At 32.4% G+C, this 16875-nt stretch overlaps 2 protein-coding genes across 3 annotated transcripts; one reads left to right on the top strand and one right to left on the bottom strand.

The window, feature by feature from the left end:
• The first annotated feature begins 547 nt into the window (after window positions 1–547).
• LOC126810901 (uncharacterized) lies at window positions 548–11224 on the top strand. The gene is made up of 8 exons (XM_050536260.2): window positions 548–804; window positions 2777–3035; window positions 3529–3588; window positions 3873–4068; window positions 6649–6756; window positions 7174–7390; window positions 7791–7918; window positions 8521–11224. The coding sequence occupies exons 1-8, from the start codon at window positions 621–623 to the stop codon at window positions 8752–8754; spliced, it is 1386 nt and encodes a 461-aa protein (XP_050392217.1). The 5' UTR covers window positions 548–620; the 3' UTR covers window positions 8755–11224.
• A 667-nt stretch (window positions 11225–11891) lies between these two features.
• Window positions 11892–16838, bottom strand: LOC126810905 (zinc finger C4H2 domain-containing protein). 2 transcript variants are annotated; one of them, XM_056098735.1, is made up of 5 exons: window positions 16714–16838; window positions 14386–14557; window positions 13441–13613; window positions 12942–13101; window positions 11892–12400 (listed from the first exon to the last, which is right to left on the bottom strand). In XM_056098735.1, the coding sequence occupies exons 1-5, from the start codon at window positions 16770–16772 to the stop codon at window positions 12287–12289; spliced, it is 678 nt and encodes a 225-aa protein (XP_055954710.1). In that variant the 5' UTR covers window positions 16773–16838; the 3' UTR covers window positions 11892–12286. The 2 variants fall into 2 exon arrangements, with proteins under 2 accessions (XP_055954710.1, XP_050392225.1); XM_050536268.1 differs by having other exon boundaries at window positions 12942–13098.
• Window positions 16839–16875: the final 37 nt, after the last annotated feature.

Raw genomic sequence — 16875 nt, 5'->3', positions numbered from 1 at the left:
TTTTAGTATTAGAAAAATAAAAAAAGGTGTTTGAAGTATATCTTGATAAAAAATATTCCATATTTAGCGTAAATAGGTACAGAAAATAGTACGCGGAGGCGTAAAATGGGTAAAACGATATAATTCTGCCCGTACCAGTTCATATTACTACGTTCGATGTAAACAACGCACGTGTGACCATCAATTTGACGTTTTTTCTGTTTGTTTACTCTGAATTCTTTCAGAAGTACATTTTTTACCGTTTAATCTGATTGACCTGCTCGTGTTTGTTTTAAAACAACAAAAACAAGCCACAGAAGTAATGTTTTTTGGCGTTATCGATGCCATCTTGCTTTGTTGGTAAACATTGTGATGTGACGTCACCCATAGAACTCCAGCGGCCTGACCTTTAAAAGGTCAGTCATCTTGGACAGAGATAAAAGACGGATGTCGCATTAGGTCTGTAAAACAGATTGCAAATGACCCCGCCCTTTCTAAGCTCCGCCCATTTAACGTCTTGTTAATCGTTCTTAAATAATCCGGGGAGACTACTCTTTTCGATTCTATTTGTTTTTGTTTTGTTTTTCTACCCAAAGCCGATTCAATTTTGAGAAACTTATTATAATTTTATAATAATCTCCATGTCTTTAGAAAGCGCAACGACCTTTCTGCTAAAGATTGACTCTCTACGGTGCCAAGTTATAGATCACGAAAGTGTGTCTTGTAATGGTACGATTTATAAATTGGAAGAGAAGAAACTTGATTATCTTGACGAACAATTTTGGATTTATTTGTCAATTTATGCAGGACTTGTTATAATTGCAGGTATAATGTTTTTATTTTTTGTTATCCATATTTCAATAATCTATCACTTCCCACTGATGTATCATTTCTTAGGTCGTTTAAGAATTAGTGAGCTCACAGTATTGTGTAGCTACGAGAACGTAGCTAAAAACGTTGAGATATACTGATGTGTTTGTTTTTAGCTACGATTGGATGCCTTTAGTTCCAAGTGGCAAACTCAATTTCTTTATTAATGCATGTAACATCTTTAAAATAGATAAGTTTATGATATTATGATTAATTAAACTTACAGAGGCCAATGTAGTGGCACAACTGGCCTAACTTCAAATATTCGCGTTTAAATTAATGAAGCGTTGTTTTTGTCTGACATTTCACCGCCATTGAAATCCATTCATAGTTACTGTGCTTTCGATTGTCCTTTTGATTGGCTGTTATAAAAGCCTTATATTAAGCCCCGCCTTCATGATGACAGCGTATCGTTTAAAAAGATGGTGGTCTTAGTAACGGCTTAACGCCTCAATTTTAAAAACGACAATTTATACCCATTTCAGGTAGGATTTTATGCTTAATTGTAGTTGGGTGTTGTAGAAATATTATAAATAACAATAATCAATTGTTGTTTTGATTAAAACTATTGTCAATTTTGTTTAAAAATGCCGGGTGTGAATCGCTCCCGCGGGTGCAACATTATAGGTAATGGCCTCATGTCTTATCTTGAAACACGGAGGTTGAGAGATTAAGGTTTGTTATCTAAGTATTGTGTAGATAAGAAACCTCATCATCTCTATAACCCTCTGGCACTGCAACAAATAACCCCATATCAAATATTACATGTCAGTATGAGTATAATTACTCATAGTTCAGCTCTGAACGTAGGTCTCATTACACTTGCCCTGTACGCTCAGGAACTGTCTGATTGAATCCTTGTCGAAAATCTAAAACCAGTATGACGAGACAACACGCTGTTAAAAAATACAGAAGACGGAGATGTCTTTTTAACAGCATGTTGTGTCGCTCATACTGGTTCTAGCGAGGTAAGCAAAGTCTTATTTTCTCAGGCATTCACAGGGACTGACACGTGACTGTTTAGTAGTAAAAAAGTTGCCCAGTAAAATTGACTGGGGAGCCATTAGATTTTCGACAAGGATTCAATAGGACTGTTCCTGAACGTACAGGGCGAGTGTAATGAGACCTACATTCAGAGCTGAACTAAATTACTCACTGCAGCGATTAAAAAAGTATCATCAAATAGTAGCATACCAGTATATTTACTGCAATGTATCTGCGGTAATATGCAATTAATGAAGTTGAAATAAGGAAAGACAATTGTGCTTTGTATAATATTTTAATCATTAAATAACTAGGAATGGTGAGAGAACATTGTCCATCACTAGTTGGTGAATATGAATAGACTATTTTTTTGCATTAATTATCAGCTTATTTCTCCTATGGAAAGGGTAAGATATAGTTTATAAGGAGGTATTTGGGTAGAGTTTCACTACCAGGTATCGTTACATCAAAACCTTGGCTGAGTTCGATTGTGAATATTTTCTGCTTAGTTAGACTAAGTACAGATCAGTTTGATTGCTTGATGCTTTTCAAAAAGATACATAGTTACATGTGCAATTAATGGATATGTATCATCTATTTATTTGTGGGATTGCGGCAGTGGACAGAAGCCTCACTGTTGGCTTATTTTATTCAGAATCTGATGGAACTTCTCATTCAGAAGTACATGTACATACATGTAGGTTCTTTTATATAAATCAAAAAATTTTAGACATCTTCAAGTCACATTTGAAGACACATCTAATTGATGAAAATAAACACTAAAAAATCTGCATAAACATTATTGAACTATTTTTTGCGCTATACAAATTCTGTGTTGATTGATTGATTGATATTAAAAGTCCTATCATGTTGGCATTTTCCCTTTGTTTTATTTACTTATAATTTTTGAAAATTTTAATTGGTTAGACTTTGTCTTTTGTAGGTTTGATGTCTGGATTAACAATGGGGTTATTGTCACTGGATATGATGACACTGAGAATATTAAAGGAGAGTGGAACTAAAATGGAAAAAAAATATGCATCAAGAATTATACCATTAGTGAGCCGTCATCATTTATTACTGGTAACCTTGTTGCTGGCTAATGCAGGGTGTGTTGAGGCCATGCCGATATTTCTAGACCGTATATCCGATCCAATAATTGCAATATGTGTTTCGGTATCAGCTGTGCTAATATTTGGAGAGTAAGTTGTTACAGCTTTTTAAGTTGCTAAATTGTAGTTATTCCCCTTCACTTTAATTCCAGACAGTTAATTGTATATGACTGTAAATAATTGAATCATAGAAATGATTATGTTTCTGTTGAAATTTTGAAAAATATAATGGGCAAGCATCTTCTGGCTTGCAATCAAAAGATAACTGATTCTTGCCCATCTGATAAACTGCTATATAAATTAAGGTTGTACCTGGATGACCAAGATGTAATTAAGTAAATAACTGAATAATCAAACAAAACAAATTGCTTGTATAATTTTAATTATACTGATAGGCACAATCTTTAGATAATTTATCTATTTTAACTCAACACATGGTCTTAAATAGTTCATTTTCTTTTTGAAAAGGTCCAGTTCTAAATCATGTGGGTCATGCATTCCTATTTTTAGAAAATCATTTAAATGTATTGAACAGATATCTGTCTTTTGATTGTGTAGAAACAATTCATTTATTTATTTATAGGGTTATACCACAAGCTATATGTACACGGTTTGGCCTTGCAATAGGTGCTACACTATCACCGTAAGTTAATTAATTGTCTTTCAAACTTATGTTAGCTTTTATAATTGCAAATCCATTATTTATATTTTGTAATTATTATGAAAAGGTAAATTGAACTGTGAGAATTTCTGATGGTTTTAGTGTTTGCCAGATTGTATTTTAATTTTGTATAATTTGTCAGCAGAGCCCTGGGATTCTGAACCTTGAAATTTAATTTAGAAATTAGAGAGCTTAAAGATCTATGGACAAACTACTAATCTTTTCGAAGATTATGTGATTGAATACTGGAATGTTTTTCTTCACAGATTAGTTTATTTCTTGATGGGTTTGTTTTTCATCATCTCCTGGCCATTGGCGAAATTGTTAGATTGTATATTAGGAAAAGATCATGAAACATTTTATAGACGTGGTCAGCTCAAAGCTTTAGTAGATCTGCATGGTAATGGTGAGGAGACACAGGGTGTGGATCCTCTTTCTGTTGATGAAGTTTTAATTATAAAGGTAAAAGAAAAAGTTCCTTATTTCAGTACAATGTGAGAAGAGCTTTGTAAATGAATTCATCTGGTTCTCACCCTTTTAAGGTTTATGATCAATACATATGTTTATTTGCAATATGATCCGCCCTTTTCCAACTCAACATGTCTTACAAACCCATCCTTTGTGGAATCCTTGTATCCAGAGTCGGATTAAAATATTTTCGACACCAGGGCCCGATTCCTAGAAAATTCTTAAGCACGTTTTTGTGCTTAGACTTTAAGTAGATTTTGCATTTAAGTAAACTTATCGTATTTTGTGTTCCCAGAAAATTCTTAAGAACGTTCTTGTGCTTAGATTTTAAGTAGACTTCAGTGTAAGCACAAGCACGTTATTATGTGTTCCAAAAAAAAACTTAAGCACAACTTCGTTTTTAAATGTGTCAATCTAAGCACAAGTCCCAAGCAAGGTATACGGCTTGCTTACCAACCTTAAGCCTGTTTCTGCTTCAAACAAGATGACTGACCATAGAGTTATTCGACAGCATTTCCTACATCTTTTGATACCAAAGAGACAATTGAAAGACAGAGAAAATCCTTTAGAAACATATTCTCGAGAAGAAAGCTATAGAAAATTTCGCTTCTACCCTGAAATCATTATATTTTTTTACAAATTAGTAAACAACACAAACACAGGCTACTTTAAGATCAGGCGCTCTCACAATTATTCCGTGTGAACGCTCTAGAAGCTTGTGAACGCTCTAGAAGCTAAAGTTAATATACGATTGACTTTAAATTTATACTTAGTGTTTAAGGTTATGAAACGAAGAAGCCGTTGATTTTCAACGATATCCGATAATTACTGCCAGAGTTACGACCCTTGATCACTTTGAAATATCTTGTGGACGCTCTAGAGGCTAAAGTTAATATCCGATTGACTTTAAATTTATACACAGTGTTTAAGGTCGTGGGACGAAGAAGTCCTGTGATTTTCAATGATTTCCGATAATTACTAGCAGAGTTATGGCACTTGATCACTTTTAAAAAATCTTATGGATGCTCTAGAGATCAAAGTTATTATCCGATTGACTTTAGATTGATAAACAGAGTTAATGTCATTGATCTATTTATAACTATGCAGCCGACCAATTTATGACGTAATTCGCATATCAAAAATGGTTTTATGACGCTAGAGAGCATCGTAGTCTTAGTTTACCAGTCACAATGTGCTTAGACTCGTACTTGACTTGTGCTTATGTATAACAGTCTTGAGAATTTTCTAGAGACGGTATTTTATAAAGTTTCTTACGTAAGCAAAGGTGAAGCATGACTTTGTGCTTACTTTTAAGAATTTTCTAGGAACCGGGCCCTGTTCTGTGACGACCCCGGTATTTATATTTAGAAGCAGTTCTGTGCTTTATTTCCTTCCCAAAAAATATCTTGATTCAGTATTCACAATTGAAATGAATTTTCACTTAATTTCTGGAGGCCATACAGCTGTCAGAGGCCCTGGGCTGCCGCATATGCCTTAATCCATATTCAAGAAGCAATGGCCCAAGAAATCCCCCTCTAGCCATTGCTGTACTGAGACTAAAATCTTGTGTTTTTGACCGTCAATCAAATCTCTCCTCATGGGAATTTTCACAACTAACCACTTAACGGGAGTGACCTCTTAATAAAAACTCATAGTTTGTTAGTAGGCCTACTGATTCAAGTAAAACTGGATGCTGGAACGAAATTTCTTTGACTAAAATCTCGGAAATAAGCCTCTGATATAAATTCTGTAAACTTTTCTTTGTCTGTTTGTACCTACATCAGTTACTGCCCATGTACCTTTGTTATGTATTCAAAAATATTTATCCATACTTGTGAAGAAAATCCATGAAATATTATTATTTTATCAAAAAAAGCACAAATAAATAAAATTAACTGTTGGAAGTTGTATTTCCATATTATGCTACCTAACATGATAGTCCGTCTCTTTGGTCCGGGGTTTCTCTAAATCTAGGACTGTCACTTAAATGTGTTCAAAGATGGTAGAAATATTGTTCGTCTGATGTGTGGTCCGACATATTATAAACAGACTCCATGTGTGGTGGTTATACAATGTTTATGTTTGTAGCTATTTTGAATAGCCTTGTTTGTCACACAATTAGTATGTGTGAAATATTTATGCACTGGTTAATTGAACATAATAAATGTAACCGCAATTTTCATTATATACTTTTACATTAACATAGTAGCGCTCTGGTAAATCCCAATTGATTTGTTACTCTGTAATGTATTGGTTGTTGGCAGGACTGTTAACCAGTCAGAATTTGGAACAGAAATTTGCTTTGAGTCTGACAGTGGTTGGTGGGATGAGGCCTAATAAGTCGAAACGCTGCAAGGAGTATGGCCTTAATCCTACCCAGCTTTCTCTTATCACTCATTAGTTATATATTATTATTTGTAAGGGCAAAAAATTTCCAATTGCCTATCTTCAATAAGACAACAAATCAATTTTTATCACATTTTATAATTTACCGGTATAAGTATAACTTATTTGTTTATGCTTTCCATTTGAAATGGAGCTGAAGTTAATCACTATCTGAATGTCTCATAACAGGGTGCTTTAGATATGAAGTACAAGACTGCCATTGATGCTATGCTTCCACAGAAGAAAATATTTATGCTAGATGTAAATGCTAAAATGGATCACAAAACAATGACGGAAGTAAGTTTTCATTTGATTTTCATAATTGAACATTCAATTCCAATGAAGAGTATCTCTTATTTCGAATCAACTGTGGTCTAAGGGGAGACAACTTGTTGACTGTATTAAAGTACATCAGCTTTACTATTAAGTCTGATATGGCATAGCTGTTTTTATTTGTAATGAAAAAGATTATTTTGCCAAGGCAGCAGTTTTAGCATGAGAACTCTTTGGTCTCAGACGCTCAGGTACATTATGGATTTCAGTATTTTTAGATGAAAGTTAAATTGATAATCTATGGATTAGAGGATTAAGTAATGCGGTCAGTGGAGAACAATGGAAATGATATCAACAAAATACTACCATCTAATAATTTTAATTTACAAAGAATTTTTCCCAAAATATTTCTATACCTATGATGTTGTTTATTTTTTTCAGATTTTGGAGAAGGGCCATTCTCGTATACCTGTATATGATGGTAATGATAGTAATATAATAGGTTTATTGATGACAAAAACATTAATTAAACTAGATCCTGATGATTGTGTACCAGTAAGAACTCTAGTAGATAGTCCAGTACATGCTAGAGATGTTATATTTATTAAACCAAATTTACCACTCTTTGATCTGCTGAATCTTTTTCAAACTGGAAAAGGTTTGTTAATTTAATTAATTAAAGGGGCAATATCGCTTTCACCATGAAAATAATTTTATATGGTTCCATATTGAAAAAAGCTCAGATTCACCTAATTATTGAAAATTCAAGCACTGGCTCACTTAGAAAATGGTAATTTTAATAAGTGTTTGTTTAACTTCTAAAAACCACTAAAGAAAAACTGTTTAAAAAGACGTGGCTCAGCAATAGTGCCATAATTTGCATACAGTCTAATCTGAACATCCCCAATGTAACCAAATAATCAAATCACGGGTTGTTTTTTTACCAATCTGTGAATATGTCTCATCTAACAGGAAACAAATTTGGTGTCATTGCTGTGATATTATGAATATTGTATGTATTTAATATGGTTTATTATTATTATTATTATTATGATCAGGTCATCTAGCTATAATTAAAGGTATAAAGAAAGATGTGATAGAATCTAGTATACAACAAACAGATGACGATACATCACCTTTATTAAGAAGTGAAGTAATCGATGCAGCATTAGACACAGAAGATCAAGTTTGTATTTCTGTCTCTATATTTAATACTGGTAGATTATACTCTCAACCGATATGATCATTTGATGAAACATTGGAATTTGAAACTATATTCTTAAAAGTCCAAGTACACAGTCAGATTTTATGTTAATGGTTTTGATTGGCAACTTGTTAAAATTTGTTATCCTTAAAATAGTGTACTTTAGTTATTTATATGGTTTCACTTTTACCATCTGCCCTCTTACTGCTATTGTTAGAAAATATTGAGTGGGGGCAGCTTTTTGTTATAGCATCATTCTATATGAATCGTGATTAACAAGGTTTTTAATGAAAATTATTGGTAACATCAGTTATATGTTTATATATTTATTAGATTAAAGTCTGACCCTGTGTCATTTGTTTTTGTTTTTGTTTTATTTCTTTCATCTTTTGTTCTGTATTTTATATTTTACCATCTGACACGTTTTATCACGGAGTCATGTTTTTACTTGTGTAGATTTCAACGGCAGTCATTCTGGATATAAGTTAGATTCTATATGTTGTGTAAAAAATGACCCATAAAAAAAAAAACGAATTAAAAGTTATGAAGATTAATGTTATTCTTTTTTGTGTTTTTTGTTACAGATCTTAGGAATTATAACACTAGAAGACGTTTTAGAAGAACTACTACAAGAAGAGATAGAAGATGAAAAAGACGTGGTTTTGGAAATGCAACGGAGATTAAATCTGTCTAAATCAAGATTACCAAGACAGTCGAGTCGGCAACAAACATCAACATCGGGCGAATCAAACATTCTTCTAGATACATCTACAAATAATCGGCCATCATCATCAGATACTAATTTATTAGTACCATGAAACCATTTTAGTTATCAAAATGACACAAAACTCATAGTTCTTGTGTATTTGACTCATGAGTTAATATTATCATATGTACAGCCTATATATGACAGTAAAGGAAGAAAAATCATGATTTTTTTTGTAATTTAGATCTTTAAGCGATGTTTACATTGAATCATTTTGTTATTGTTATACTGTATTTATCATCTATTCTATATAAGTAATGTAAATGTTATTTATCAGACAGGATGTATGTCAAAAAGGTAACTCTGTAGTTTCAGTCAACCAGAACCTCCTAGTCTTCATCGAATGGAGGGCCATGCATAACCAATAGTTTTTTTTTTATGTGGTTGATTATCCAGTAAATTAAAATCATAGATATGCTTCATGAAGAGAGAAATTTTACAATACAATAATTAAGAGTGTTGCATATTGAACTGGCAATGCAAATAGATTTGTCTGAATGATAGAGACTAGTAACTCTGTGCAGTATCTAATGCATTTATAAAGCTGTCATTTGGGTAGATGGCCTGGGATGATATTAAACTGTTTTGATCTAATACTATTCCACATTTCAGATCCAGTGAAACTTACTGAAATATATTTTGTGTGACTAAGCCAATGAAATGCCTTGAATCCCAAAATATCACCATAACAACCTGGATAGTTCCTGTTAGACTATAGTCTCTGTACTGTAGGCGTATTTGAATACTAAAAACGATGAAAAGAAATATCGATCAGACTTTTTTCACCATACACAAACTTTGATGAAGTTTATCAAATTTCAGTACTCAACTTGATTGTCGTCTCCTTTGACCCTAATCCACCCCTTAATAGTATTCTTCCAGTGTGTAGAGTTATATTTTTCCAGGGTATTCTAAATTAAAATGCATCAAGCTCTGATTAATTTCTTGGATATCTTGGACCAACTATCAACAAGGGTTGCAAAAATTTTGAAAAAGGACAATAAGCAACATTTGAATTTCTGTGAATAAGGGTCATTTTATAGAATATGTGTGATGCAGTCATTAGTGATAACCAATCAAATTAATCAATATTTAATAGTTCAAAACTTGTAGCCACATTTTATTGTAGATAATGAAAGATGTCTGTTGTTATATACAATCTGTCAAAAAAGTAGAGCTTTTTTCCGCTTGGAAGATTTTCTACCGGTTGGGAAGTGTTTTTTTATTTCCAACATTCATAATCACATAATCTTGTGTTGAGACAAAATATATAAATAGTTTGTTATGTATCATTTTTATAATAATATAATTCTTTGTTAATATTTTATTGTGATAATGTTATTATGTCTATGTGTCAGTAAGATATTTTTAACTGCAGTGCCAAAATTTATGAGGGCCTTTTGCTATTTTCTCTAGCTAGTGTGTACGGACTACTATAAACATGATACTACAGTATGTTTCGGTCCAATTGAAATTATACTATCATTACATTCCATTTTACTTTTTGGTTGTTAACTCCACTTTATCTTGGTCGAAAGTCATTTCTTTATTAGAGGATGTGTTCAATAATGCACAGATCCAGTGTGGCTGAAGTAAACCATAATTGAGCTTTGATATTGATCTATGCAAATGGTGAACTCTTTTTTTTTATGCACATTCATTTAACATCAGTTTAAGTAAATATGGGGGTTGGATGGCTGAATGGTTAGCGTGCGCGCGCTGTATCATAAAGTCTGTCATTGAGTGAACTGGCGTGGTTTCGAATCCCCGGTTGTATGTGGCAAGGAGTAGGGTCGCCTGTCCAACCTCGTTGGTTTTCTCCGGGGCCTCCGGTTTCCTCCCACTGCTAAAGACCCCTACGCACAAGCGAATTATGTAAATAAAATTAAACCATACGTTAGTCCCGAAATGACCTAGTTTGTGTCCAGTGGACGTTAAACCCCATTTCTCTCTCTCTCTCTTTAAGTAAATGTTCTGAAAGAGAGTGAAAATTTGAAAGCTTAAAACACTAAGATGAAAGAGGTTAAAAAACTTGAATCTTTTTACACAAGACATCTTTGTGAATGTCTTGTATTTTAAAAAGTTGTAGTTGTGTCCTCAGGAGTCACAGTGAAATGTCACAACTTAATGCAGCATCTTTTCTTCATGGAATGTAGTGTAGATACAGATACAGGCTGCACTAGTGATGTGGAGTTTTAGCAAAAGGTTTCAAAAATAGACAAGCTGTAAGAATGTGGTACAAGTTTTATAGATAATATTCTATATCCACTGTCTGTTTATAACTCTCATCTGGTATTTGTTTCTATGTACATTTGTTATATCTATTTATATATTCTGTGTTTTTGACCGTATCCAGTCTTTGTAAATTACATTTGTAATTTTGAAATTACATTCAATCATTTCAGAAGTATTACTTTAATGAATTACCTTCATTAATCAGAGCCATATTTAATTAAAATCAATTTGAGGACCTTATGTATATGATTTGAAAACATGCTTGAATTAAATATTTTTTTCTATGAGCTTGATCTTTTTTTTATTTGAAGTCTCATATTGTTACTTGCAAACAACAATATTGAATCCCTAAATGGAAAATCAAACAACAATATTGAATACCTAATAGTAATAGGAATATCAGTCCAAAATGGTTTCAATCCATTCAATATTTACAACTATATGATGAACTGAAAATTACTCAACATTCTGCAGAGGGTATAAACAGGATATGGTCTAAACAAGCAGGTGCCATCAATAGTCTTTGTTAAAATCTTTTGATGGGCCTCTTTTTAATCGGATTAAATCCAAGTCTAAAGATCATCTGCTGTTGATATTTTGATTTCAATTTCCTAATTATATGTTAATTAACCAATCCGAACCATATGTTAAATCCAAAATGACCTAGTTTGTGTCAAGTGGGCGGTAAACACATTTCTCTCTCTGGTTGGCAAGAATGGCCTCAAGAGATTATGCCTCTGCTTTACTACTCAAGCTTTGGGCCAATAATCACACTCATTATTACAAGAAAGCCCCCATGTTCAATATTTTTAAAGCGTAAGTTCTGAATTTCTTTCTGTACCAAAAACAAAGCATCAGGCTCTGCATACTGATTGTGTTACATAAAATCAGAATGTAATCTAATCTCAAGGACATAACAAGTGGGGGCAACTGGTTCTTGAAAAATTGAATGACTTGTGACTATTTATTTTGTTTATTATATAATTCTAAATGCAATAATATAACATAGACTCTATCACTAATACTAATACAGTAATACTAATACTTGCTAAATTATGATGTAAATAAACATATAAATGGATACAACTTGATGAGTACCAAACCAAAAACGAACTTGTATACTCGATGAAAAAAATGTTCTAAAATGTGTACATGTAAATATACATTTATGTACAAAGAAATGATGAAAAAAAACATTAAACATATGAATTGACTTACATGGAAAAGATAGAAAAGTCATTACACACACTCACAATATGCATTCTTTATAAAGATAACAAAGTCATGTTTAATCTTGACACATATATCTAATGATGACATATCTCACTAACACCTAATACACTTCAATCTTATTCATCTAACTTTCTCTTTGGTTTCTTTGGATTGCGTGATCGACTTTTAGCTTTACATAATGGACATATTGGAGCATTACGATGAATTTGTTGATGACAAGACAGACATGCCTGTAAAAATAAACACAGAATGAAAAAAAATTATTCCTATTGTCAAATATCTATCAGTTTCATCAATTTACATGTAACAAGATCAGCTTCTAGATAAAAATATCTAGTATTATTTTTACATGACAATAACTATCTTACTAGAAGTATAATTTTTACCTGATAATAACAATCTAGTAGTAGTTTTGTCTGAAAATTATCTTTGCTTGATAAGAATGTCCAGTATCAATTATGCCTGATGAGAACTATCAAGTATTATTTAGGAGCATGTGATAAGAACTATCAAGTATTATTTAGGAGCATGTGATAAGAACTATCAAGTATTATTTAGGAGCATGTGATAAGAACTATTTAGTATTATTTAGGAGCATGTAATAAGAATTATATAGTATTATTTAGGAGCATGTAATAAGAACTATCTAGTATTATTTAGGAGTACCTAAAAACCATTATACTTCAACTTTACCTAATACAACAGAAATCAAAAAATTCTAATACAGATACCCATTTTAATACTAACAGTAAATAAGAAAATAAAACTTACTTTCATGGGAGGGGGTTGTTGACGGAATGCTTGACGTTCAGTTTTAGATCTAGGAACCTGAATATTTTGTGCTGCTGCTGCGGCTACTTGTAGAGTTTGAGGGAGAGGAGGTTCTGGGGGTTCCTGCTGCCAATCGCTATTCTGTTTCTCAAAAAACCTGCTAAAACACATTGTAGATACATGTGCCCGGTACACAGCTTTAAACAAATTATCAGGGTGCCCCAAGAAATTAAACAAAATTTCAAAATGTACAGATAATTATGCCACTATAATCACATACATAATAAATATAACCCTGATTCTTGCATTTATTATCAATAAATATCTGACTGTGCTGTACTTCATATGTAATAACCATTTTAATGTGGACTTCAACTTGGAAACAAAAATAGTACAGTGAAATTGCCTTGTGACTACAAAAACTCAGTTCCCCGAAACTAGCAACCAAATATATAATAAAATTGTCTTGTGTTTTTCTCACTAATTACCCTACACTTACTCAGAGTTTAATTTTTGTTCTTCTTCCTGAAGATCAGGTAATCTATCTAACCCAACATTAGATCTCATAGCATCCACTTCATCTTTCAAAGGTTTATATTCCTCATACAATTTTTTGGCACTTTCCAAAGCTCTATTCCTTTCTTCTTCCGCTTGCTTAATGGTGGCTTCCATCTTTAAAAAATATAATTTATTTTTAAAAGTTAAAGAGGTGTTAGCTCTTTAAAGAACTTCATCAGTCAGTAAAAAATATTCACATTAGACAAAAAAAAAGAACGAGAAAAGCATTTAATGGTCGACCTAGGAAGAAATTAGCAAACAAGGAAAGGCTTAAAAATACATTATGCAAGAGCTTTATCTGCCTATTACAAGTCCTTCTTTAGGCCTGAAATGTTTTCTAAATTATTAATTAGACATTAATTAACTTATCCAGGCCATAATCAACTCTTGATGGCATCAGATTTCTCCGATATTAAATAGATTAGAACAGTTCAGCCATATTTTGATTTGAGCTAAAAATGGAGGAGCGAGACTTAGCTTCGAACAACCAGTACGATGGTTGAAATTATTGCACACGTCTTGTCAAACCTTCAAAAGCTAAATTTTCAAATTATTCATTTTACATTATCTATTTGTGAACTATTATAGCCCAAATGGCTAGCTCTTTATCTAAATCTTACATAATGTATCTTTAACTTGAAACAGATTTACACTGTATTAAATCGAGTGAAAATCTAGGAATTTTTGTACAGGGAAACCATCTTGAAAGGAAACAGTTGCTTGAGAATCACCACAATGTAATGTATACATTCGTCACAATGTAACATACAAAGTCCCTGTCTTTACCTGCTACAAAACTTCCAATACATGAACATAATTTTTTACGTCTAAAGACTGATTTGTAATTACAAAGATATGTAAAAAAATTAGTGTATGGAAAACTTACAAGATTAATATCAGCATGGATTAGACGTAATTCTTCGACATGTGCCATCTTTTCTTGTAAAAGTAATTCCATTTCTTGCTTGTATTCATGAAGATATTTTTCTTCGTTTTCAGTAATGTCGACATCTTGTTTTAGCTTTGATTTTACCTTTTCAAGTTGAATAACTCTGGATCTATAGAATAGAATTAATAATAATGATATGCAATTTTTTTCTGGTTTGATGAGCATGTATGACATTACTATGCGTTCCATTTACAAACAAGACACGTCATTATTGAATCTACATGTATATATTGCATGTACAATGTATCTCAGGAGTCTCCGTTTTCAAGATCACTTTATAAGTAACTAGCTGGATACCCGTCTTTGTCCGTCTTTCTCGGAACTATTAAAACAAGAGTAAAGTTTAGCTTAAGGAATATAAATGATTACATGACATTTCAGACTCAAAAAATTATGTCCCTAGCCATTCGGACTCAGGAAGATGACATTTCGGACTCATGTACATGTACATGATGTTTTGGATTTGGGAATAAGTTGAAAGGTAGAAAACAACAGTGAAATCAGTTTATAATAAGCCAAAAAGGATATTATAAAAATAACATGCAGGTAAAATTTACTATTCATCATCGAGTACAGTACATAGATTATCCATTGTCTCTTTTGGCAGGAACGGCAAAATATCCAATGTTGAATGTTTTATATAATATGTATTTCTTTGTACATGTATCTTTTTTTTTTTGTATATTTGATTTTGAAAAAATATCTGATAAATTTATTTGAAATAAGCCAACTCAAAACATGAAAGAAAATATTAACATGAAACATGTGGTTATCAAAAGGCTCTATCAAACGATAAAACATTTGTTGCACTTACAATTCTTTGATAATCATTGTTTCCAGTAAAGCTAATATATTTTAAAGAAAGGAATATGCTGATGAATTTATTTAAAAATGATCTACTCAAACGCACAAAAAAATATATTTACACGACATGCACAGTTATTACAAGTCCCTACATATCTTTAAGGCTAATCTGTAAACTGCACTTTGACATGCATTCGACGAAAAGCGTGCAAAAGAAGGCAGCACCAATCGAAAAATTAGTGGGTAAGTTTACAAAGAAAAGTCTTTTCGGAAAATATTATATATGGCAAGGACCAAAGTGGAATAATAATAAATTAACGCTGATTAACCCATAATTCTGATGCTATTATAGTATGTGCAAAGAAATCTTGTGGTTCTTTGGTGGATGAGGAAAAGCGCAAGTTTTCAATCGTGGATAACCACGGCCATGTGTTGATAGCAATTATTTAGTTTCACATAATTGACATTAAAGTAGCTATGTCTCTAACTCAATATCATCCAAAGTCTTCGACATTGAAAACACGAATTATTTGACAAATTAAATCAACATTGATGTTGTGATCTTACCAGGAAAAGGTGGACTTCTGATATCCAATATTAAAGGTAAAATAAACATTTTACCATTGGTACACAAATCGTGTGCCATAATGCGAAGAACGAGGCTAGACATATCAAACAATAGCGCTATATTCTTATCTGGAGAGCATGCACAATAAATACTAACAGTGTAGACTGGAATCACCAGACGCTAGAGATTGCCATTCGATTAAGACTTTTGGCGTATTTCGCTGAACATAACTGATTAGAAATTACAGTTAAAGTAGTAACAATTGAATGTATATCACTTTATATACATTCATATTACATTATTATATGCGTTGCGATCCATTTGCAAGTGTCAATTTCTAGTTCCCAAATATCAGAGAGTTAGCTCCTTTTAATAAGGCTTTCACAATTATACACTGGCCGTGATCTGTCAATCAAACTTGTTTACTATTTGATAAAAGAAAAACAACATGACTAAATATACATATATTTTCAACAACGTTTTAGTTAATCATCGTTTATTATTGTCTGAAACCTCGTTTATTATGATTTTGAATTCTGAAAAATCGTCAGTCAGACCGAGTTCGAAACGTTGTTTGTGTGCCGAGTCTGAAAAGTCAAGCTACCATATATAAATCGTCTATAAAAATAAGGAAGAAAAAACATAAAAGTATGTTGTTTTAAGAAAAATAGATGCTTTTGGGGGTAAATCTTTGCCATAGACACTATGGACCGAACGAATAAAACGATGCTGAGATTGAGATTGTCTCAATGATTGTGCACAGCTGCATTTCGATTTCATAAACATTTTTCACTTAGAATCTAATTCAAAATCTACTGTTTCTGTGGTGGGGACCGAGTAGAATATTGGTGTTGTCTTACAAACTAAATATAACAACATAAAAATACTTGTACCGTAATTCTTTCAGGCTATCTAATCTGTTCATTATTTCGCTTTCTTTTTCATCCGCCATGTTTGTTTAGATGGCTTCGTTGTTTTTGTTTTCCCGGAAGAGAAGAGTTTTCGAAGTCGCGATTATCCAGACGTTAATAATACCAATGGTGATTACTATTGGA

The sequence above is a fragment of the Patella vulgata genome, chromosome 2 (genome assembly GCF_932274485.2).
Source record: "Patella vulgata chromosome 2, xgPatVulg1.2, whole genome shotgun sequence".
Taxonomy (NCBI): domain Eukaryota; kingdom Metazoa; phylum Mollusca; class Gastropoda; family Patellidae; genus Patella; species Patella vulgata.
The sequence above is the reverse complement of the archived record's forward strand: the minus strand, read 5'-3'. Positions and strand labels throughout refer to the sequence as shown.